The sequence below is a fragment of the Rhinoraja longicauda genome, chromosome 14, assembly GCF_053455715.1.
Source record: "Rhinoraja longicauda isolate Sanriku21f chromosome 14, sRhiLon1.1, whole genome shotgun sequence".
Taxonomy (NCBI): Eukaryota; Metazoa; Chordata; class Chondrichthyes; order Rajiformes; family Arhynchobatidae; genus Rhinoraja; species Rhinoraja longicauda.
Window position 1 is genome coordinate 6462914 of NC_135966.1, and position 23567 is coordinate 6486480.

General features: G+C 43.9%; 1 protein-coding gene across 1 annotated transcript in view; it reads left to right on the plus strand.

Annotated features, from left to right (window-relative positions):
• Positions 1-23217, plus strand: part of pdlim4 (PDZ and LIM domain 4) — a 61404-nt gene extending 38187 nt beyond the window's left edge. The window contains exons 3-7 of the mRNA XM_078411343.1: positions 3326-3410; positions 13791-13975; positions 16735-16892; positions 18024-18144; positions 18899-23217. Of these exons, the coding sequence (XP_078267469.1) occupies positions 3326-3410; positions 13791-13975; positions 16735-16892; positions 18024-18144; positions 18899-19094 (745 nt within the window). The 3' untranslated portion in view covers positions 19095-23217. The remainder of the gene's footprint in view (positions 1-3325; positions 3411-13790; positions 13976-16734; positions 16893-18023; positions 18145-18898) is intronic.
• The last annotated feature ends 350 nt before the right edge of the window (positions 23218-23567 follow it).

Consider the following 23567-nt stretch of genomic DNA (forward strand, 5'->3'; position numbering starts at 1 on the left):
TCAGACTGGTCCGACCCAGATCCATGTCCTATAGAGATGCTAGACAGTCACAAAATGCTGGAGTAACTCAGCGGGTCAGGCAGCATCTCTGGAGAAAAGGAATAGGTGACGTTTCTTCAGACTGAGTCTGGGGAGAGGGAAGCGAGTGGAATGGAAAGATGCTGCCCGACACGCTGAGTTGCTCCAGCAGTTTGTGTTGTCTTCTTTGGTAAACCAGCCTCTACGGATCCTTGTGTTGGCTAGCGACTGTTGGCTGGCTGCTTTGTGCACAGCGCCTTCACCGGAACAAATGAACAAACGAGCAAACAAACACAGACTTATCCCCTGGGCAGAGGATTCTAAACTAGAGTTTCCCCCCCCCCCCCCCCCCCCCCCCCCCCACTCCTGTACACTAGGTCCCCCTTTGTTCTCCCACTGTCCCTCACGTCCGTCCCCCCACGCCGAATCCTCCATTGTTCTTCACGGCGGTCACCCCACGGGTCCCCATTGTCTTCCCCTCCCCCCTCACGCTCATCGACCGTTGATCGCAAGGTCTTGTAGAGGTGTACAAAATCATGAGAGGAATAGGTTGGGTAAAAGCTCAGTCTTTTGACCAGATTAGGGGAATCTAGAACCAGAGAGCATGGGTTGATATGGTGAGGGGCTTAAAAATGTAATAGCAAACTAACTTTTTTTTACAAAGTGGTGCGTTTATGGAACGAGCTGCCCAAGGAGTTTGTTGAGGCAGGGACTATCGCAACATTTAAGAAACTTTTGGACAGGTACATGTATAGGATAGGTTTGGAGGGATATTGCCCAAATGCAGGCAGGTGGGACTAGTGTGGATGGGGCATGTGGATTAGTGTGGGCAAGTTGGGTTGAAGGGCCTGTTTCCCCACTGTGACATTCCTACACCCCACCTTTTACATAACTTGCTGCCTTCATTCTATAAATATATTTTTTAAATGAAGGCAGCTTAAAACTCAAGTTTTTGCATGAAACTGAAATATTTCGAGCAAGACCGTCCCTTAAAAATATTTAATCCATTTCAAGTGTATCAGCATATCGTCCTTTGAAAGCAGTGAATTGAAACCAATTCCCATTTTTGTCTTGTGGTTTAATCTCGAAGGTGTTTTGTGATCTTTATAATTAAAAATGTGCAGAACACTTCAGAACTGCTAGGTTTGTTTTTTCCTCTCAGTAAATGGAAAGCACAAGGTATTTGGATGTTTATAAAATTGAACAATGTCCTTCAGATAAGCAGAACAAAAACTTGTGTTGCAATCATATCCTTTCTTTCAAAAGTCCTAATGTGCTGCCAGCCTTTGGGTCTCTATTCCTTGGAGCGTAGGAGGATGAGGGGAGATCTTATTGAGGTGAAAAAACCATGAGAGGAATAGGTCATGTAGATGCACAGAGTCTCTTGCCCGGAGTAGGTAAATCGAGGTCCAGAGGATATAGGTTTAAGGTGAAAGGGAAAAGATTTAATAAGAATCTGAGGGGCATCTTTTTCGCACACAGGGTGGTGGGTGTATGGAACGAGCTGCCAGAGGAGTAGTTGAGGCAGGGACTATCCCAACGGTTAAGAAACAGTTAGACAGGTACATGGATAGGACAGGTTTGGAGGGATGTGGACCAAGTGCAGGCAGGTAGGACTAGTGTAACCTGGACATGTTCGCTGGTGTGGGCAAGTTGGGCTGAAGGGCCTGTTTCCACACTGTATCACTCTATGACTGTGATCCCATCCTGTTTCTCAATATCTACATTTTTTGGTATTCAATAGAGCCAATCTACAATTTAAAAATTTGGCCTAAAATTAAAACAAACATGGAAAAACGCCACAGAATCTGTAAATGAGTGAAGTGGTCAACATTTTGGTTCTCTGGTTTAGTTCTAATATTGTTACATGTATTGAGGTACAGTGAAAAGCTTTGTTTTGCATGCTATGCAAATAGATACACTATATATAAATACAATGGATCTAAATTCTAATAGAAGTACATAGGAAGTAACTGCAGATGCTGGTTCACACCAAAGATAGACACAAAAAGCTGGAGTAACTCAGCAGGTCTGGAGAAAAGGAATGGGTGATGTTTTGGGTTGAGACCCTTCTTCAGACAAGTACACTTATTGTACAAGTACAATTGGTAGAGCAAGAGGGAGGCACAAGAATCTGCAAATGCTTGTTTACAAAGAACAGGCACAGTGTGCTGGAGAAACTCAGCAGGTCAGGCAGCATCTGTGGAGAACATGGACAGGTGATGTTTCAGGTCAATACCCTCATGCAGATGGATTGTAGGGGGGGGGTGGGAAACAGCGAGCTGGTAGAGATGGGGGTGGGACAGGGTGAGGGGAGCTTTAACTGGCAGATGATTGGGGAGCGAAATGGGAAGAGTGATACAAGGATAGAAGAGGTACAAAGTGTGAAGCCAGAGGAAGGAATATAGGTGGAAGGGGATAGGGAGAAATGGGAACGCATTCAGATGGGAAAGTTTAGTTGAAACAGTATTGTATTACTGTAATATTTGATATTTAATTGAACCAATATACAAATTACATCAAATTCAACTCGGGAGAAACTTAAATTATGTCAGGTTTTGCACAAGAGATCCTTTTACAATTCCTGAAGTTGCAAAGGATCATTTGTGCAAAATTTGGAACCATTTCATTTTCACTGGTGTTGAATTTGGTGCAATTTGTAGATTAGCTCAATTAAATATCATATGATTCGGTAAAATACTTCAACTTGTGTAATGTCAAAATTGGCAAATTTGTAGGTAGGTAATTGATCACTTAAATGCATTGGGAAACTGTGTGTGTGTGTGTGCTTGTGATCTTTGCTGTTGATTTTTTAGCCCTTCGAAGAGCAGAGCAAAATTGCTTGGATTTTAGCTTTATAGAAAGAAACCATTACATGTTTGAGGTTTAGTTTAGAGAAACTGGCACTTCGGCCCACCGAATCCACACCGACCAAGTGATTCCCGCACAGTAACACTATCCCACATATACTAGGGCCAACTTTTACATGTATACCAAGCCAATTAACCTACAAACCTGCCCGTCGTTGGAGTCTGGGAGGAAAGCAAACTTCTCTGTGAAAACCCATGAGGTCACGGGGTGAATGTACAAACTCCGTACAGACGGCACCCGTAGTAAGGATCCAACCAGAGTCTCTGGCGCAACTACCGTGCTGCCTGGTTTGTTTCATTATGAATTCTGGCGCAGTTTTCATATATTGTGGTTCCTGCCATCAGTGTGAATTCTTCTGTTTAAACATTTGTTGGTTTTTACTTGTAGAAACATTCCTAGCCATCCATCATTCAAGATTGATGCTGCTTTATTCCAGGAATGAAAATAAGCCCTGGTCCCCGAATGGTTTTGAAGATGGAGGCACTCGGTCTTTCCAACACACTTTCCAAGCACAGCCACAGGTGTGTACTATAAACACTTTCAGTAGTATCGTTCCACTGGGGACTATTTTCAACCTGATGTGAGGTAGCAGACTCTACTGTAAGGCAAAGTTGGGGAGCTCTTTGGAGCTGTTGTAACTGTGGCAATAAAGCTAAATGCCTGTTTGCAAGCATAGAACATAAAAGAGTGGCGCAGTGGGAGAGTTGCTGCCTTACGACACCGGAGACCCGGGTTCGATCCTGACAATGGGTGCTCTGCTTTCCTTCCACCCTCCAAAGACACGGGTTTGTAGGTTAATTGCCTTCTGTAAATTGTGTAGGATGGAACTGGTGTATGTGTGATCATTGGTTGGGGCGGACTTGGTGGGCCAAAAGACCTGTTTAAACGCTGTTTCTCTAAAATCTACAGTTTCTCAACTGAAGGTGACTAAACTGCCTTTAGAATTCCTTTAGAAGATTTGTAAAGTAAGAAAGGAAGGAAGAGGAAAGGCAAACTCACCATCTGATTGAAACCAAGATGAGAACAACATCTTCAATAGACAATAGGTGCAGGAGGAGGCCATTCGGCCCTTCGAGCCAGCACCGCCATTCAATGTGATCATGGCTGATCATTCACAATCAGTACCCCGTTCCTGCCTTCTCCCCATACTCCCTGACTCCGCTATCCTTAAGAGCTCTATCTAGCTCTCTCTTGAATGCATTCAGAGAATTGGCCTCCACTGCCTTCTAAGGCAGAGAATTCCACAGATTCACAACACTCTGACTGAAAAAGTTTTTCCTCATCTCAGTTCTAAATGGCCTACCTCTTATTCTTAAACTGTGCCCCCTTGTTCTGGACTCCCCAACATTGGGAACATGTTTCCTGCCTCTAATGTGTCCAACCCCTTAATAATTTTATACGTTTCGATAAGATCTCCTCTCATCCTTCTAAATTTCAGGGTATACAAGCCTAGTCGCTCCAGTCTTTCAACATATGACAGTCCCGCCATTCCGGGAATTAACCTAGTAAACCTACGCTGCACGCCCTCAATAGCAAGAATATCCTTCCTCAAATTTGGAGACCAAAACTGCACACAGTACTCCAAGTGCGGTCTCACTAGGGCCCTGTACAACTGCAGAAGGACCTCTTTGCTCCTATATTCAACTCCTCTTGTTATGAAGGCCAACATGCCATTGGCTTTCTTCACTGCCTGCTGTACCTGCATGCTTCCTTTCAGTGACTGATGCACTAGGACACCCAGATCTCGTTGTACGTTCCCTTTTCCTAACTTGACACCATTCAATGATTCTTTAGGTGATTTTTCTTTTGTGATACGATACGATAGATCTTTATTTATCCCAGTAGGGAAATTGATAAATTTTAAAGTTAGATTTGCAGTCAGTTACCTCCGGAAGCTTTTTTTAAATTGGGGAATCTATCAACCAGGGTGGCACAGTTGCAGCCCCAGAAACCCGGGTTCATCCTGAATAAGGGTGCTGTCTGTGTAGAGTTTGTATGTTCTTACTGTGACCTCATGGGTTTTCCCCGGTTGCTCTGGTTTCCTCCCAAATTCTGGGGGTGTCGGGGGTTATGGAGAGAAGGCAGGGGAATGGGGTTAGGAGGGAAAGGTTGATCAGCCATGATTGAATGGTGTAGGAGACTTAATGGGCTGAATGGCCTAATTCTGCTCCTGCTTCTTATGAATTCCAAATATGTACAGGTTTGTAGGTTAATTGGCTTTGGTAAGTTTGGCTTATCCTCCAACCAACAGTTGCTGAAGGATTTTGTTCTCATTTCAAATATAATTTAATTCCATTTTGCTCCTTTTTAAATGTCCTGCTGCCCACAACAGAATAACCTGAAAGTGTAAAATCTGTAACTCCAAATGTTTAAACTCCAAATCAATAATGACAAATGACGTCCGGGAAATGCTTCAATTAAACTATTCTCAGCTGCTGTTTCAGCAGTGAAGATGTCAGTAAATTCCACGGAGATCTTGTGGAAGCATTTTGTATAAATATTTCCCTGGATACAAAACAATCTCAAACACAAGAACGGTTGGCAAAGTTATTTTGTTTTCCCAAGTGTCCCTTTGCCAGACTGGAACCAGCAGCAGGAACTTTGTCACTAAGTAGCACTAATGCTGCAGTAAAATGGGAGGCTGATATTTTTCAGCCCAGTCCAATTGCCTCATTTCAGTGTTGAAAGGTACAGCTAAAAATGAGCTCACCAAAGGAGGGGGGGGGTTTACTTTAGAGATACAGTGCGGAAACAAGCCCTGCGGCTCACTCACTCACTCTACAGACAGCACCCGTGGTCAAGATCAAACCCGGCTGGCTCTCTGGCGCTGTAAGGCAGCAATTCTACCGCTGCACCACCCGAGGGTTGTAGGAAGAATTTATTTATTTGATTTGGATCATGCATAGTTTGCTTTCTCCTGTCAACCCTCTGTCCCACCTCCTCCACTGTCAATTGGGTGACCAGCACCTCATATTTCACTTGGGCAGCTTACAGCTAGCGGTATGAACGTTGATTTCTCTTATTTCCAGTAACCCCTAAATTCATCTCTTCCTTCCCCCACCCTAGTCTTCCTACTAGTTCCACTGTTCACATCCTTGTATCCCTTCGTTATCACCACTTCCCCAGCTAACAATGGGCCCTTATGGGCTCCATCCTTCCTTGGTCACCTGTTGCCGGCTCTGCTTTGTTCTGGCCTTTTCTTGCCTCCAGTTTCCTCCCCTCTACTTTCAGTCTGAAGAAGGATCCCGACCCAAAACATCACCTAATCCGTTTCTCCAGAGATGCTCCCTGACCTGCTGAATTACTCCAGCACTTTGTGTGTGTGTGTGTGTGTGTGTCACTATTTCCCACTTTCTCCCCATCCCCACACTTTAAAGGCATTCATTAGAATCACAATATTTGTTACGTTCAAGTCTTGGCAGCATGACATTGGGGAGTAGTCTTGTTTTGTGTAAGATATGGAAAGGAAGTTTCATTACATCATTCCACCTCATCCCCACTACCCCATTTTGTTTTGCTACTAAGGTGTGCATCAATCAAGTCGAAGAGCATGGCAGCAGGCCCTTTGGCCCAACTTGCCCATGCTGTCCAAGATGCCCCATATACGTCTTTCCGATGCTATTATTAAATTGCTCCCAAGTAGATGAGCCAGTGCAACTGAGGGAAGGGGGGGGGGTGGAAATGAGAGATAATAGTAGCCAGGTGATGAGGGGGCAATTGGAGTGATGAGCCGAGAGCCATTGTAGGCTTGTTTAGTGAATAACCTCCAGTCTCGAGTACGTATGAGAAATCAATATGCATGGCATGCATTATGTAATTATGTGCGGAGATGGGATTGAAAGGTCACAGTTTATAGCCTGCTTTATTAGCAGGCCGTTTATCATGTTATGTTGAAATTGGATGGAAAGGTCATGCTTTACAACTTAATTAACATTTGTTTAACAAGGAGCCTGGCATGGTGAAATTGGTGAAACCTTGGATGATTTAGTGTTTTCCTGCCCCCCTCCCTGCCCACCCCAATGGGCAACACTTTGCTGCAATATTGTTTTTGAAGATGGCACGGTGGCACAGCAGTAGAGTTGCTGCCTTTCAGTACCAGAGACCTGGGTTCGATCCTGACTACGGTTGCTGTCTGTACGGAGTTTTTAATGTTCTCTCTGTAACCTGCATGGGTTTTCAGGTTTCCTGCCACACTCCAAAAATATTTTCTTAAGGGTTTTATAGAGTACTATGTTTGGGTACCTGTTGTGCTACTGCAAGTAAGAATGGAATTGTTCTATTTTCAGAAAGTCTTTGATAGGGTGCCACACATTCGGCTGCTTAGGAAGATGAGACCCCGTGGTATCAAAGGGCAGATACTGGCATGGATAGCAGGTTGGCTGAATGGCAGAAGGCAAAGAGTGGAAATAACGGGGGCTTTTTCTGGTTGGTTGCCAGTGACTAGTGGATAGACACGAAAAGCTGGAGTAACTCAGCGGAACAGACAGTGTCAAGTTTGATCCTGACTTGGGGTGATGTCTGTACAGAGTTTGTACGTTCTCCCAGTGACTGTATGGGTTTTCCTCGGGTGCTCCATTTTATGTCCACACTCCAAAGACGTGCGGGTTTGTAGGTTAAGAGGCTTCTGTAAATTGTCCCTAGTGCATGTAGGATAGGGCGAATATATGGGTATCACCGGTGGGCGTGGTCTCGGTGGGTCGAAGGACCTGTTTCCACACTACATCACCAAACTAAATAAACTTTAAAAATCCTTTCATTAATCAAATGTGACTTAATATCTGCTGTTTGACGCTAATGCATCACTCGTGGAAAAATATGAATACATTGAATCAATGCCACTCTTTTTTGAAGTGGAAGTATTTTTACCGTGACTGAATTGACGGATGTTATTGGCAAATTTTGCCAAAGATTATGTAATTCGAAGGAAGGATTGAAGCATTCCCTGTGTTGGCTTCCCAGTACTTCCTTGCAGAAATGTTTTTAACTCTTGGTTTATTGAGTTATGATTGGATTACTTAGTTTAGTTTAGAGGTACAGATACAGTGTGGAAATAGACCCTTCAGCTTACCGAGTCCATACCAACCAGCGATCCCCATACACTAACATTACCCTACACACACTGGAACAAATTACAATTTTACCGAAACCAATTAACCTACAAACCTGCACGTCTTTGGAGCGTGAGAGAAAACTGGAGCACCCGGAGAAAACGCGGTCGCGGGGGGAACGTACAAATTCCGTACAGACAGCACCCATAGTCGGGATTGAACCTGGGTCTCTGGCGCTGCAAGGCAGCAACTCTATTGCTGCATTCACAAAATGCTGGAGTAACTCAGCAGGTCAGGCTGCATCTCGGGAGAGAAGGAATGGGTGACATTTCGGGTCGAGACCCTTCTTCAGACTGAAGTAGTCAGACTGACTACTCCAGCATTTTGTGAATAAATCGATTTGTACCAGCATCTGCAGTTATTTTCTTATATCTCTTACTCTATTGCTGCGCTGCCCGTACTTGTGGAATTTTATTTTTGGAATCTGCTTTAAACGATGTTTCTGAAATAGATAAAATCAGAGTATGTTATCTCATTTACTGAAGTTTATTCTGTTCAGACTGATGCTTAAAGTACATCAATACCTATTCACCATATCACTCCTGTGAGAAAGAAACTGGAATGACATCAAAGTATATTTCTTATTCTTTAAGCAATCCTGCACTGGTATTTTTAACTTATTACAAAAATGTGTAAACCTACAATCATTCTACCCTCCCTGAAAGCTCCTTGTTGGTCAGACTTTGGCCAGTATTGAGATCCAAGGAACTGCAGATGCTGGAATCCTGAGTACAACTCAAAGTACTGGAGGAACTCAACAGGTCAGGTCATAGAGCCGCACTGCATTAAAACAAGCCCTTTGGCCCAACTTGTCCACTCTGACCAACATGTCCCACCTGCCTGCATTCTGCCCATATCTCTCTAAACCTACTCTAACTATTTAATGTTTCTTAAACATTGATAGTACCAACCTCAACTACCCTCCCCCCCCCCCCCCCCCCCCCCCCCCCCCACCTCACCTTAAACCTTTGTCCTCTGGTCCTCAATTTCCCCAACTCTGGGCAAAAGATTCTGTTGAATTTACCCAATCTATTCTTCTCATGATTTTAAATCACCCCACATCCACCTGCGCTCCAAGGAATAAAGTCCCAGGTAGCATCTGTGTCGGAAATGGTTAGGCGAAACTTTGGGTCGGGATGAAGGGTCTCTATCCAAAACGTTACCTAATCATTCCCTTTGGAGAAGCTACCTGATCCGCTGAGTTCTGCCAGCATTTTGTGGTTTGGCCCAGTATTGATCTCTGTTCTACATCAAGTTAACTGGTCTTAATTGCATTTGTGGTGAGAATGTTAAAACTCAGAATTTTTTTATAAAGTCCAATACGCTTTTTTTTTTTCTAGCCAAAGGTGCCAGTATGCGGAGACTTTGACCTTTTAGACTTTAGAGATACAGCATGGAAACAGGCCCGTCAGTCCACCGAGACCGCGTCAAACACCCCATACACTAGGGCGGCACGGTGGCGCAGCGGTAGAGTTGCTGCTTTACAGCGAATGCAGCGCCGGAGACTCGGGTTCGATACTGACTACGGGCGCCATCTGTACGGAGTTTGTACGTTCTCCCCGTGACCTGCGTGGGTTTTCTCCGAGATCTTCAGTTTCCTCCCATATTCAAGACGTACAGGTTTGTAGGTTAATTGACTGGGTAAATGTCCCTAGTGGGTGTAAAAATTGTCCCTAGTGGGTGTAGGATAGTGTTAATGTTCGGGGATCGCTGGTCAGCGCAGACTCGGTGGGCCGAAGGGCCTGTTTCCGCGCTGTATCTCTAAATCTAAAATAAATCTAAATACCAGGGACAATTTACAATTTTTACCAAAGCCAATTAACCTACCAACCTGTACGCCTTTGGAGTGTGGGAGGAAACCAGAGCATGTGGGGAAAACTTGCGCGGTCACAGAGAGAACGTGCAAACTACGTACAGACAGCACCCGTAGTCAGGATCAAACCTGGGTCTCTGGTGCTGTGCCACCCCTGTGAATTAAATATCAATTAAATACCCATTATATCAATTAAAAATCAAGCTACATTTATCAACAATTTTTTTCCCATCAATGTGACCAATGTTGGGGACACTTTAACTTCTAATATAATAACTAAACTCTACATCTATGTAAATAAATGTTCTAATTCTTTCATTTAAGTTATCCATTGGCTTTGCACAATTAATAAACATATGTGTCATGTTAGGGGTGCCACTATGTCGTGTCAAGGAACAAGCACTTATTGCAAAGAAAAAGCACTGGTAAAGATTAATTTGTATACAATCCTTAGAGCGAAGGTAAAGATTAATTTGTATACAACCCTGAGGACTAGTTGATTTCCCTACAATTAAGGGTTATTGCCGCAGGATAACAGAACAGTACAGAAGATAGACACAAAGTACTGGAGTAACTCAACGGGTCAGGCAGCATCTCTGGAGAAAAGGCTGGATGGCGTTTCGGGGCAGGACCCTTCCTCAGTCTGATGAAAGGTCCCGACCTGCAATGTCGCCTAGCCTTTTACACCAGAGATGCTGCCTGACCCACTGAGTTACTCCAGCACTTTGTGTCCATCTTTGGTAATAACCCAGAATCTGCAGTTCCTTGTTTCTACAGAACTCTACAGCACAGGAACAGGCCCTTCAGCCCATAATGTCTGTGCCGAACATTATGCCAGGTTAAAATACGCATCAGCCAGCACATGATCCATATTCCTCCATTTCCTGCATATCTATATGCCAACTTAAAAGTCTCAAATACTATTTTTGCATCTGCCACCTGTGGCAGTGCTTGCCAGGTGCCCACCACTCTGTGCACATCTCCTTTTAAACTTTGTCCCTCTCACTTTATAGCTGTGCCATCTAGTCAGTCATACCGCACAGAAACAGACCCTTCAGCCCATTTGCCCATGCTGACCAAGATGCCCCATCTACACTGGTCCCACCTGCACATGTTTGTCTCTCAGTCTTTCCTATCCACATGTATGTCCAAATGTCTTTTAAATGTGGATATAGTACCTGCCTCAACTAGCTTCTCTGGCAGCTCGCTCCATGCACCCACTGCCCTCTGTGTGAACAAGTTGCCCCTCTGGTTCCTATTAAATCTTTCCCCTCTTACCTTAAACCTAAGTCCTCTAGTCTGGTTAAAAGGCTGTGAATTTACCCAGTCTATTCCCCTCAGGATCTTCTATACCTATCCCTCATCCTCTTGCGCTCCAAGTTTTTGATATTTCCATTCTGGGGGGAATAAAGGTTCTGACTGACTACCTTATTTATGCTTTCATAGTTTTATATACCTGGATATAAAAATGAAATAGTAATTTTATGTACAGCTGGTAGAGTTGCTGCCTTACAATGCCAGAGAGCCGGGTTCAATCTGACCTCGGGTGCTGTCTGCGTGAAGTTTGTACATTCTCCCTGTAATCGCTTGGGTTTTCTCCAGGTGCTCCTGTTTCTTCCCACATCCCAAAGACATGCGGGTTTGGAGATCAATTGCCCCTCTGTAAAATTGCTCTGAGTGTTTAGGGAGTGGATGAGAAAGTGGGACAACAAAGAAGTAGTGTGAACAGGTGATGGATGGTCAGCATGAACTTGCTGGGCTGAAGGGCCTGTTTCCATGCTGTATCTCTAAACTAGGTATTCCACTTACAGATATAAACATTACAGAATTCTCTACCCCCACCCCCCCCAGCATGTTCCTAAAATTCAACGGATTAATTTTTATGCATGTTAATAGACTAGTCTCAGACTCCCTCCCTGCTGATATGATTTGCTCTATAACTGGATAATAACAAAAGTGTTGGGTACAGTTGGAAACAGTGCCAAGCTGTTTCTTCACATTAGAGGGATCGCTGAGTAATGACACTGACTTTTTAAAAAAATCTGATCTCATCTGTTTGTGTTTAATGTATTAACTTGGATGCCAGTTGAGTAATTTAAACAAATGTGTTTATACTTCCCAAACGAGCCGCTGCTTTACGACCATATGCTAACACAAGTGTTCTGTAAAATGCCTCGTAAAGGCAACCACCATCATCAGAGACCCACACCACCCTGGCCACACTCTCATTTCACCTCTGCATCGGGAAGAAGGTACAGGAACCTGAAAACTGTAAAGTCCAGGTTCAGGAATGGCTTCTTCCCTACAACCATCAGGCTATTGAATGATACAACCTCCAAATAGGCTCCAAACTATATAGACTTGGGTCACTATCTTTGCACTATTCTTGTCTATTTATTGACTGCGTGAGTTTTCTCTGGGTACTCCAGTTTCCTCCCGCTCTCAAAAGATGTAAAGTTTGTAGAATAATTGGCTTCTGTAAATTGTAAATTGCCCCTAGCATGTAGAATGGTCCTAGTGTACGGGGATTGCTGGTCGGGGGGGATTCAGTGGGCCAAAGGGCCTGTTTCCACAAAATATTCTTATTTTGTATAATAAGAATACAAAATTCTTATTTTATATCTCTAAAATAAGAACAAATTACATAGAAACATAGAAAATAGGTGCAGGAGGAAGCCATTTGGCCCTTTGAGTCAGCACTGCCATTCATTGTGATCATGGCTGATCATCCACAATCAGTAACCCATGCCTGCCTTCTCCCCATATTCCTTGATTCCATTAGCCCCTAGTGGAAGCCCCTAGTGGAAGCCCCTAGTGCTCTACGACCACATTTTGACACGCTCTCTCGCTGCTCCCCCTCTGTTATTTCTCCAGCACCTCCTGCTCTACGACCACATTTTGACACACCCTCTCTTCCCCTCCTCCTTCCCAGATCTCCCTCTATCTTCCTGTCTCCACCTATATCCTTCCTTTGTCCCGCCCCCCTGACATCAGTCTGAGGAGGGGTCTCAACCCGATAACGTCACCCATTCCTTCTCTCCTGAAATGCTGCCTGACCTGCTGAGTTACTCCCGCATTTTGTGAAATAAATACCTTCGATTTGTACCAGCATCTGCAGTTATTTTCTTACATTAGTCCCTAGTGGAATCAGTCCTAATATTGCATGCAATCTGTTCTGTTCTACTTTTATTTTTTTTTCGTTTTGGAGATACTGCGCGGAAACAGGCCCTTCGGCCCACCGAGTCTGCAATGACCACCGATCCACGCACATTAACACTATCCTACACACACTAGGGACCATTTATACTTGTACCAAGCCGATTTAACCTACAAACTTGTATGTCTTTGGAGTGTGGGAGGAAACCGAAGATCTCTGAGATAATCCATGGGGATAATGGGGATAATGTACAAACTCCGTACAGACAGCACCCGTAGTCGGGATGGAACCTGGGTCTCTTGCGCTGTAAAGCAGCAACTCCACTGCTGCGTTTCTCATTGCTGCCCGCTCTCTTTTAAGAGTCCATGGCGTCAGCGGTTATGGGGAGAAGGCAGGAGAGTGGGGTTAGGAGGGAGAGATAGATCAACCATGATTGAATGGCAGAGTAGACTTGATGGGCCGAATGACCTAATTCTACTCCTTTCAGGAGGATTGATAAACATTTTTTAGTGCTTTCACTTGTGTCAATGCTGTGCTGTTATTTTTCTAAGTTCTTGAAGGTATTAAGAGGAAAGCAATGTTTTAACATGTAGTCATCTCCGCTGGGGCGAGGAATTGTAGCCAACACATGTAAAAATCATCAAAAAATTGCACTTTATTCTGTTAATGTTTGGGGAAAGGTTGACTTATTCCTGTACTGACATTTTGAGATTCCATATTCCATATTCCCTGTGTGTGTGTGTGTGTATAACTATATATATATATATATATATATATATATATATTCCATGCAAAGCCTTATTTTTTTTCATTCGCTCAACAGGAATGCAGAGCAACTGGGAGTCCAAATAGCGGGAAGCCGATGCCATTCACAATGGGTACAAATGTCAATGAGGGCAGACAGCTTGCTAACACACAGTACAACACACCTGCTGCACTGTACGCCAATGACAACACTGACAACTCTTTACCGGAGCAGTTAAGTGGCCTTCACGTTGCCTCTCCACAGTAAGTATATCGTAATGATTTATTGCCTGCCCTCTTTTTGTACAAGAAGCTAAGCAAAGAAAAAATATACAGTCATGACAATATAAAGACAATACATGATTACAATTGAGCCATCCTCAGTGTACAAATACATGATAAAGGGAATAACATGAACAACGTTTAGTGCAAGATAAAGCCAGTAAAGTCCAATCAAAGATAGTCCGAGGGTCTCCAATGAGGTAAATAGTAGTTCAGGACTGCTCTCCAGTTGTGGTAGGATGGTTCAGTTGCCTGATAACAGCTGGGAAGAAACTGTCCCTGAATCTGGAGGTTTCACCCTTTCATACTTCTATCCCTCTTGCCCGATGGGTGAGGGGGTTGCAGTTTGTTAGAGGTTACCAAAATATGGGAAATTTTAGATTTGGGAGAATGGCTGACACCAATGGAGTTCCAAAGCAGCAGGAGAGGAAACCGGATGTAACTGAGAGACAACGTGTGTATACATTGAAATAATTCTCTTATGTCCTGTTGCCTTGGTGTAAAAAGCAAAGCTGCCAAGGGTCCTGCTTCACATAATCAGAAGTGACTTTTATTGTAACACATCAGCATGCAATCCATCCTCAGTTAACTTGTCTTGGATTAATGATGTCTGACTTGTGAGAGTGAGTCTTTCTTTGTAGGGCCCTCTGATTCCAGAGCAGAGAGGACAATGTATCCATTGTCTTTTTTGTCCTGATAATTAATGGCAAACAGATGCTTGTTTGTTTTTATGGAGGGAGTAAAATAATCCCTCCCTTCCTACAACATGGGGAAAGTAAAAATACCAAGACATTTATTCCAGATCATTCTAACGCACAGTTTATTCCAGTGGACCTATCAAGGCCTGGAAACGTGTTTAGTGAGCGTAAAAAGTCAAAGGTCAGTTGTTGCGAAGCAAACCCTTGATTATTTTGTTCATGAACCTACGTTTTGTTCCACCCACGTTTTCTTCCGGCAACTGGTGGTCTGGCGCTCCCTTTTATCCAGACAAAATTACGAGAGAGTACATGAAATCCCCTCCCGGAAGTCCCCCCAAAAACGTGGTGCCTAGGCCGGTTGAGGCGGTAGATCTCGACCTCATGGGGACTTCTGCGGCGATTGGTGGGTCAAATCTGCCCGCCGCGGCTCTGGAATCTGGCCCGGCCGTTGCCATAGCCGACATCTGCGGCCGACTTTGCGAGCCGGTTTCTCTGTGACTTCTGGTCCGGCAAAGCAGATAATACGGCAAGACTCTGGAACCAAGGGTGCCGGAAAGTCGGTGGTGGACCTTGTACTAGAAATTTCACGACAGTATGCTTCGAAATCTAGGATTATGTTTGCGTTTATTATTGTCACTTGCATTATTGGAGTGATTTCTGAAAATTCACGGATGACCGTGGACATGCTGATGTCTTCAAATGTGTTTTTAGATGTGCAACATTGTCAATATAGTGATATGATAACAAGGAACTGCAGGTGCTGGTTTACAATCTATTGTCAGACACAAAGTGCAAGAGTAACTCAGCGGGTCAGGCAGTATCTCTGGAGGAAAAGGATGGGTGACATTTCGGATCGGGAGCCTTCTTCAGAACGTCACCTATTCCTTTTCCTCCAGGGATGCCGCCTGACCCGCTGAGTTACGCCAGCACTTTGAGTCTATCTTTAGTACAAACCAGCATCTGCAGTTCTTTGTTTCTGCATTAATAAACTAAATTAAACTTAACGGGTCAGACAGTGTCTCTGGAGAAAAGAAATAGTTGATGTTTCGGGTCGAGTCTGAAGAAGGGTCTTGACCCTTTCTGCAGAGATGCTGCCTGACCCACTGAGTTACTCCAGCACGTTGTGTATAATATTGTTCTTGCTGCATATCTATAGTCTGAGGCTTTCTCTGCTAGTAATGTAGCAATTGTACATCCTAGTACTGGCATCCGTCCATCTGCGGGAGATGATGGTGTGGCTTGGCGTTGTCCTGCTTGGAGAGGGGGATTTTTCATCTGTGGTTACATCTCACTGTGCCCAGCAAGGATGAAGTGTCCTCTCCATTTGATTTGGCTGCTGAGCCTGGGCAGGTAAATGGGAATACAGACTTGCGCAGCATCTGCATTCCCCTCTCGACCTGATGGGCTGATTCCAGAGGAACAGTGTGGCTGCCACGTCTGGGGCCCACTCGGTTGCAGGAGTGGCCGGAAGGCGGACGCACGAGGGATCAGCCGACCGTCTCTAGGGGCTCCAGCTCCAGTGCCTTTGGCTCTCCTGAGCCTTACCCACAAGGCAGCAGGGTGCTATTTAACCCATCGTTGGGACCTGGATGATGGACGTCAGGACGTGTCCACACGCCGGTGGGCCTGCACGTCGCATCTCTGGGGGCCAGAGTTCCTCTGAGATCTCCACGCAGTTTAGCCTGGGACTGAAGGTGGCCCCAGTTACCATGTGTTGCCACAAGGAGGCACTGCGAGAGTGTTGATGATGCAGAGGTCATGTGCTGGCAGTGGGAGGCTTACGCACTCGGCTCCCTTTATCACAAAGGGCACTAGACACATGCAACACCCTGTGGCTCATGCCACCAACACACCCTAGTACATTGCATATAAATAGGTGGATGCATGCCATAATAAAATCATGTGAGTACACTTGCATCTTTCAGTATATTAATGGCCAGTATTTTCAGAATGATTACTTTTTTGCTTAATTGCAGTCAATTAGCAAAGAACATTTTATATTTTTGTATCAATGTTTAATTTGCATCACTTTCTTTTATATAGCATTGAACCACCAAAGTTATCACCAAAATTATGGAATGAGGTTGACACTGAATCAGATGTGTATAAGATGCTTCGGGATGGGGAGGAACCACCTTCAGAACCCAAACAGTCGGGATCTTTCAAAATGTTGCAGGGAATGCTGGAGGCTGAACAGACAGGTAATGGGTGATGCAAAGCCAAAGAGTCTGAGTGTCTGTCCACTTGCATTAGACAATAGACGATAGGTGCAGGAGGAGGCCATTCGGCCCTTCGAGCCAGCACCGCCATTCAATGTGATCATGGCTGATCATTCTCAATCAGTACCCTGTTCCTGCCTTCTCCCCATACCCCCTGACTCCGCTATCCTTAAGAGCTCTATCTAGCTCTCTCTTGAATGCTTTCAGAGAATTGGCCTCCACTGCCTTCTGAGGCAGAGTGTTCCACAGATTCACAAGTCTCTGACTGAAAAAGTTTTTCCTCATCTCAGTTCTAAATGGCCTACCCCTTATTCTTAAACTGTGGCCCCTTGTTCTGGACTCCCCCAACATTGGGAACATGTTTCCTGCCTCTAACGTGTCCAACCCCTTAATAATTTTATACGTTTCGATAAGATCTCCTCTCATCCTTCTAAATTCCAGTGTATACAAGCCTAGTCGCTCCAGTCTTTCAACATATGACAGTCCCGCCATTCTGGGAATTAACCTAGTAAACCTACGCTGCACGCCCTCAATAGCAAGAATATCCTTCCTCAAATTTGGAGAGCAAAACTGCACAGAATGGTACAGCACAGGAACAGGCCTTTCGGCCCATAATATCCATGCTGAATATGATGCCAAGGCCAACACTTAATTCGTATACCTCTACTCAGCGGGTAAATAATTGGAATAGGCAAAGTATTTACATTGACAAGTATGGGTGGCCCAGCGGGTAGAGCTGCTGCTTCACTGTGCCAGAGACCCAAGTTTGATCCTCACTACGGGTGCTGTCTGGGTGAAGTTTGCGTGTTCTCCCTGTGACAGTGTGGGTTTCCTCCAGATGCTCTGGTTTCCTCCCACATCCCAAATACCCGCGGGGTTTGTAGGTTAATTGGCCCTCTGTTAATAACCCCCTAGTGTGTAGGGAGTGGATGCGAAAGTGGGATAACAAGGGACTAGTGTGAATGGGTGATCGATGGTCAGTGGGGCGAAGGGCTGGTTTCCTTGCTGTATCTGAAAACTAAAATGAATATGAAAATCAATCTTTGTTCTGTGTGTGAAAAATACCAGCAGTGACAGAAAAGGAGCATTTTCAATTTGTAAAATATCTTGTAGGTGACGGAAGTGAAAGACCAACTGCCATCAAGAGTATCAAATCCCCGGTCACAAAATTCAGCAACACGCCTCCCACACTGCAGAGATTACCACAGTGTACCAGATGTGAGACTGGCATCGTGTAAGTATGCAATCTCAGTCAAACCAAAATATGACGTTTTCATTTCTGGCCTTTGTCCAACCTATCAACCTCACCTCACCAGTATCCACCTATCACTCGCCAGGCTTCATTCTGCCCCTCCTCTCCTCCAGCCCGGATTCGATCCTGACATCGGGTGCTGTCCGTGTGGAGTTTGCACGTTCTCTCTCTGACCGTGTGGGCTACCACTGTGTGCTCCAATTCCTCCTACATCCCAACCATTTGCTGGTTTGTAAGTTAATTGGCTTCTGTAAATTGTAAACTGAAGCTCACCTTTTTTCGGCTTTTTTTTTAGATACAGTGCGGAAGTAAGCCCTTCGGCCCAAAGAGTCCATGGCAACCAGCAATAACCTCGTTTCACTAACACTATCCCACACACGAAGGACAATTTATATTTTATTTTACTGAAGCCAATTAACCTACAAACCTGTATGTCTTTGGAGTGTGGGGAAAAGCCAGAGCACACGGAGAAAACCCACACAGTCACGGGGAAAACATACAAACTCTGTACAGACAGCACCCACAGTCAGGATTGAAGCCGGGTTTCTGGCTTAGTAAGGCAACAAGGTTATCATCAAGGTTATGACGTCGAACACGTGCTCGGTCAGCCAAGGTCTACCATTGGCAGTTGCCAACTATTTTAGCTCCCCTTTCCATTCCCATACTGACAGAATTAGTCTTCCATTGAATCGTTGTTTTTCTATCCCTCTTAACCTTTTATTTTTTGTCTTTCCAGTGGCGCTGTTATTAGGGCACGGGAGAAGCTATATCATCCCACATGCTTCATGTGTTCTGACTGTGGATTAAATCTGAAGCAGAAAGGATACTTCTTCATCGAAGAGCAGCTATATTGTGAGACCCATGCAAAAGCAAGAGTTCAGCCCCCTGAAGGATACGAGGTCGTAGCTGTGTATCCCAACTCCAGGGTGTAAGCACGTGTCTTGTGGATCTCCTTGTATTTAAAATAAAAAGTCTCTCTTTTTTGTGTTCTTGTTCTAAGATCTGGATTCTGACTCATTTGTGCCATAATTTAAATCTGGGTTATTACTGAGAGAATGGGCAGAATCAGAATGATCATTTGCCCAGAATTGACGCTGATAACTTTGTCAAATGTTTACCAGGTATTTTTAAACAATGGTCATTAAATTAACTTGCAATTGATTTATGTTTTATTGCCTGTGGATTTGTGATTTCTTATGTTCTAAGACCTCTATTACAATCACGTATTTCCTTATCCTTTGCCCGTTTTTAATCACGGGCCAAGCACTTAAAGAGGCTATTCTATTCTGGAAGGGATCTCAGCTGAAGTGTCTTTCAGTTAGCACTGGAGAGGTGAAATTCAGTGTCTGGCAATAACTTGCAAAGCCTGCTGAATCTTTCTTAATATGTAGGAAGGAACTGCAGATGCTGGTTTACACTAAACTGCAGGAGTAACTCAGCAGGACAGGCAGCATCACTCAGCAGCCTGCCCCAATGAGTTACTCCAGCATTTAGTATCTGTAGCCTTTCTTAAACTGGAACACCTGATTTTCAGCATCCCAAATCTAATATAGTTTCCACCAGCAAAACTCAACAGCAGATTAATAATCGCACTTAGGTCACAATCTGGGAAGCTTCAAATTGTCTGCATCTTTTTTCACAAAGGCTACCGAGTGAGAAATTCGGTCAAGTTTATATATTTTTTCATTTTGAAACCAAAACACATTTATATCACAGAAACTTCTTAAAGTTGCTACTTTCTTTTCTTTAACCAAATTTTAACCAAATAAGTGTCTTCCTGTTGGCCTTTAAGAGCACAGTAACTTAAACAGAAAAATTCTCATTACATTTGAAACCAAAATGTAAGGAAATCTTTTCTGAATGCACTTCGAGATCTTTCAGATTAACGGTAGATGGATAAAAAGAGTTAATACTGCTTTGAAAAGATTACCAGCTATTCTTGGTAGGTGTTTGGATGTTTACCATGTCATATTATTAGTAGATTGTATGTCAAACTAAAAGCTAACGTGCGCTGCCTTGTTTCAAATGATCAGCACTGCTTTCTGAAAGGAACTAATCACATTGATAGTTTCCAGATAACACTGCATTCCTGCTCTGTCTCAGAATGGATTTTTGCCTCCTGTAATAATATTGTTTTCTACACACTTTTGTCTTAATTGTGATTGACCTTGCCATTAGATAGATTTTAAAATAACATGTATATTGCAACTTTAATAAAACCCACTGCTTTTGTCCAAACTTAGTTCTGGTTTGGCATTGTGTATGATTAATCAAAAAGCCGTTTAGTTTAATTTGGAGATACGATGTGGAAACCGGCCCTTTGGCCCACAAAGTCCGTGCAGACCAGCAACACTAGCCTGCACACTAACACTATCCTACACACATGAGGAACAATTTACAATTGGCCTACAAACCTGTACATCTTTCAAGTGTGGGAGGAAACCTGAGCACTCGGAGAAAACCTACACAGGTCATCAGGAGAATGTACAAACTCCAAACAGGCAGTGCCCGTAGTCAGGATTGAACCCAGGTCTGGCACTGTAAGGCAGCAACTCTGCTGCTGTGCCACCATGCCACCCTGCATTCTGAACTAACATTATTTTGTGAAACCTCCAGTTCAGGTGTTAAATACATTTTTGAAGACGTAAGGAACTGCAGACGCTGGTTTGCCAAAAAAGACGCAAAGTGCTAAAGTGACTAAGTGAGTCGGGCAGCATCTTTAGGATAGGTGACGGGTCAAGTTGGACCCTTCAGACTGATTGTGGTAGGGGAGGAGAAAGCTGGAAGAGAGGTGGGGGCAGGAGGCCAGGCAGGTGAATGGTGGACATAAGTGAGAGGGGGGTTGATTGGCAGATGGTTGGACAAAGGCCAGAGATGAGAAGACAAGGATGTGAGAAAAGGCAATCAATAAGAGGCATGAAATCTCAAGCCAGGATATAGGTGTAAGGGGGAAGAGAGATGGGAGGAATTAATATTTAAGTAAAGTCAGAGAATAGGACCTCTAAAAGATAGAGGAAATATGAGGAAAGATTGGAAAAACTGGGCTTGTATTCACTGGAATTTAGAAGGATGAGAGGGAATCTTCTAGAAACATGTATAAAATTATAAAAGGATTGGACAAGCTAGATGCAGGAAAAATGTTCCCGATGTTGGGGGAGTCCAGAACCAGGAGCCACAGACTAAGAATCAAGGGGAGGCCATTTAAAACTGAGATGAGAAAAATCTTTTTCACCCAGAGTTGTGAATTTGTGGAATTCTCTTCCGCAGAAGACAGTGGAGGCCAATTCACTCGATGAATTTAAAAGAGAGTTAGATAGAGCTCTAAGGGGGCTAGCAGAATCAAGGGATTATGGGGAGAAGGCAGGCATAGGTTGCTGATTGTGGATGATCAACCATGATCACAATGAATGGTGCTGCTGGCTTGAAGGGCCAAATGGCCTACTTGTGCACCTGTTTTCCATGTTTCTATGTTTGTATAGACACAAATGCTGGAAAAGCAGCATCTCTGGGGAGAAGGATTGGGTGATATTTCCGGTCGAGACCCTTCTTCAGACTCGGGACAGGGAGACAGATATGGAAGGGTAAGGTGTGAAAATGAGAGATCAAAGGTGACGAAGTTCCAAGAAAAATGCAGAATTCATCAGTTTGCTGGGGAAGGTGACAACGATGGAAACAAAGATAATATTAAATCTAGATGACAGTCAAAGTGGTCAGAAAACTAGGATGGAGAGGCATGGAACGAGGGGGAAAGCAAACTTTAACTTGACGTTAAAGTGATCATTTTGTGTCTATCTTTGGTGTAAAACAGCATCTGCAGTTCCTTTCTACACAAAAGGGACCTCTGATGTGATTTTGACATTTGGCCAGTTGAGATAATCCAGAACGTGAATATTAAAAATAATATGAGCAGCCATTGCACCAGTGGAATGTGAATGTGAAACATTTGGAGCATTGCTGGGACATTTTACAGCTTGTACCTTGCAGGAAAATGTGCTCTTAATTGTTTTCTTTTGGGCCTCATTATTTACACCTGCCCTTTCTGAATGGCTGCCCCATTTCTTACACATGTTGAATAGCAATAAAGGTTATTAATTGGCTGCCTGAGTTTCAAGGCAGAAAGTAGCCTTCATTCGGAACAGGTGCTGAAGGTTGGCCTTGAGTGAAGTCAATTCAATGGGACACAGTGGGGATTCGGTAAATGGTCTCGGATGCAATTTTGAAATGGTTCTTTGGTTATTTTGCAAGCGTGTTAGTAATTTTGCTTGGGGTTGCTGCAGGAGTGTTCATTAGGTCATAGGTGTGAAGTTAGGCCATTCGGCCCATTGAGTCTACTCCGCCATTCAATCATGGCTGATCTATCTTTCACTCTCCACCTCATTCTCCTGCCTTCTCCCCATAACCTTTGATATCCTTACTAATAGTCTTAGAGTCATCCAGCATGGAGGAGGTATTTTAACATCAATTCCATATCCTACACTTTCCACCTTGGTAACTCAAATTTCGCTGTACCTTAATTGGTACATATGCCAATAAATTGAATCTTGAATCTTGATCACCCAGCTATAGGATGGATGTCATTCTGTTGCAAATGGTGCAAAAGAGATTCATCAGAACATTACTTGTGCTTGAGTTTAAGGGAGAGATTGGATAGAGTGGGACTTTTTTCCTTTGGAGCATATCAGGTTGAGGAATGATCTTAATATGTCATATGGGACTGTCATATGTTGAAAGACTGGAGCGACTAGGCTTGTATACACTGGAATTTAGAAGGATGAGAGGGGATCTTATCGAAACATATAAGATTATTAAGGGGTTGGACATGTTAGAGGCAGGAAACATGTCCCAATGTTAGGGGAGTCCAGAACCAGGGGCCACAGTTTAAGAATAAGGGGTAGGCCATTTAGAACAGAGATGAGGAAAAACCTTTTCAATCAGAGAGTTGTAAATCTGTGGAATTCTCTGCCTCAGAAAGCAGTGGAGGCCAATTCTCTGAATGCATTCAAGAGAGCTAGATAGAGCTCTTAAGGATAGCGGAGTCAGGGGGTATGGGGAGAAGGCAGGAACAGAGTACTGATTGAGAATGATCAGCCATGATCACATTGAATGGTGGTGCTGGCTCGAAGGGCCGAATGGCCTACTCCTGCACCTATTGTCTATTAATGAGGTGTACTAGAGAGAATCCAAGGGTAGAGGATTCTAACACTAGAGGGCATAGGCGTAAGGTGAGAGGGGAGAGACTTAAGAGGGAGCTCAGGGACAGCCTTTTCATTCAGAGGATAGTCCATATCTGGAATGACCTACCAGAGGGAACCCATGAAAGTAGATACAGATATGACTTTTAGGAGATTTGGACAGGTACATAGATAAGATTTTAAATAAATATGGGCCAAATGCATGCAAATGAT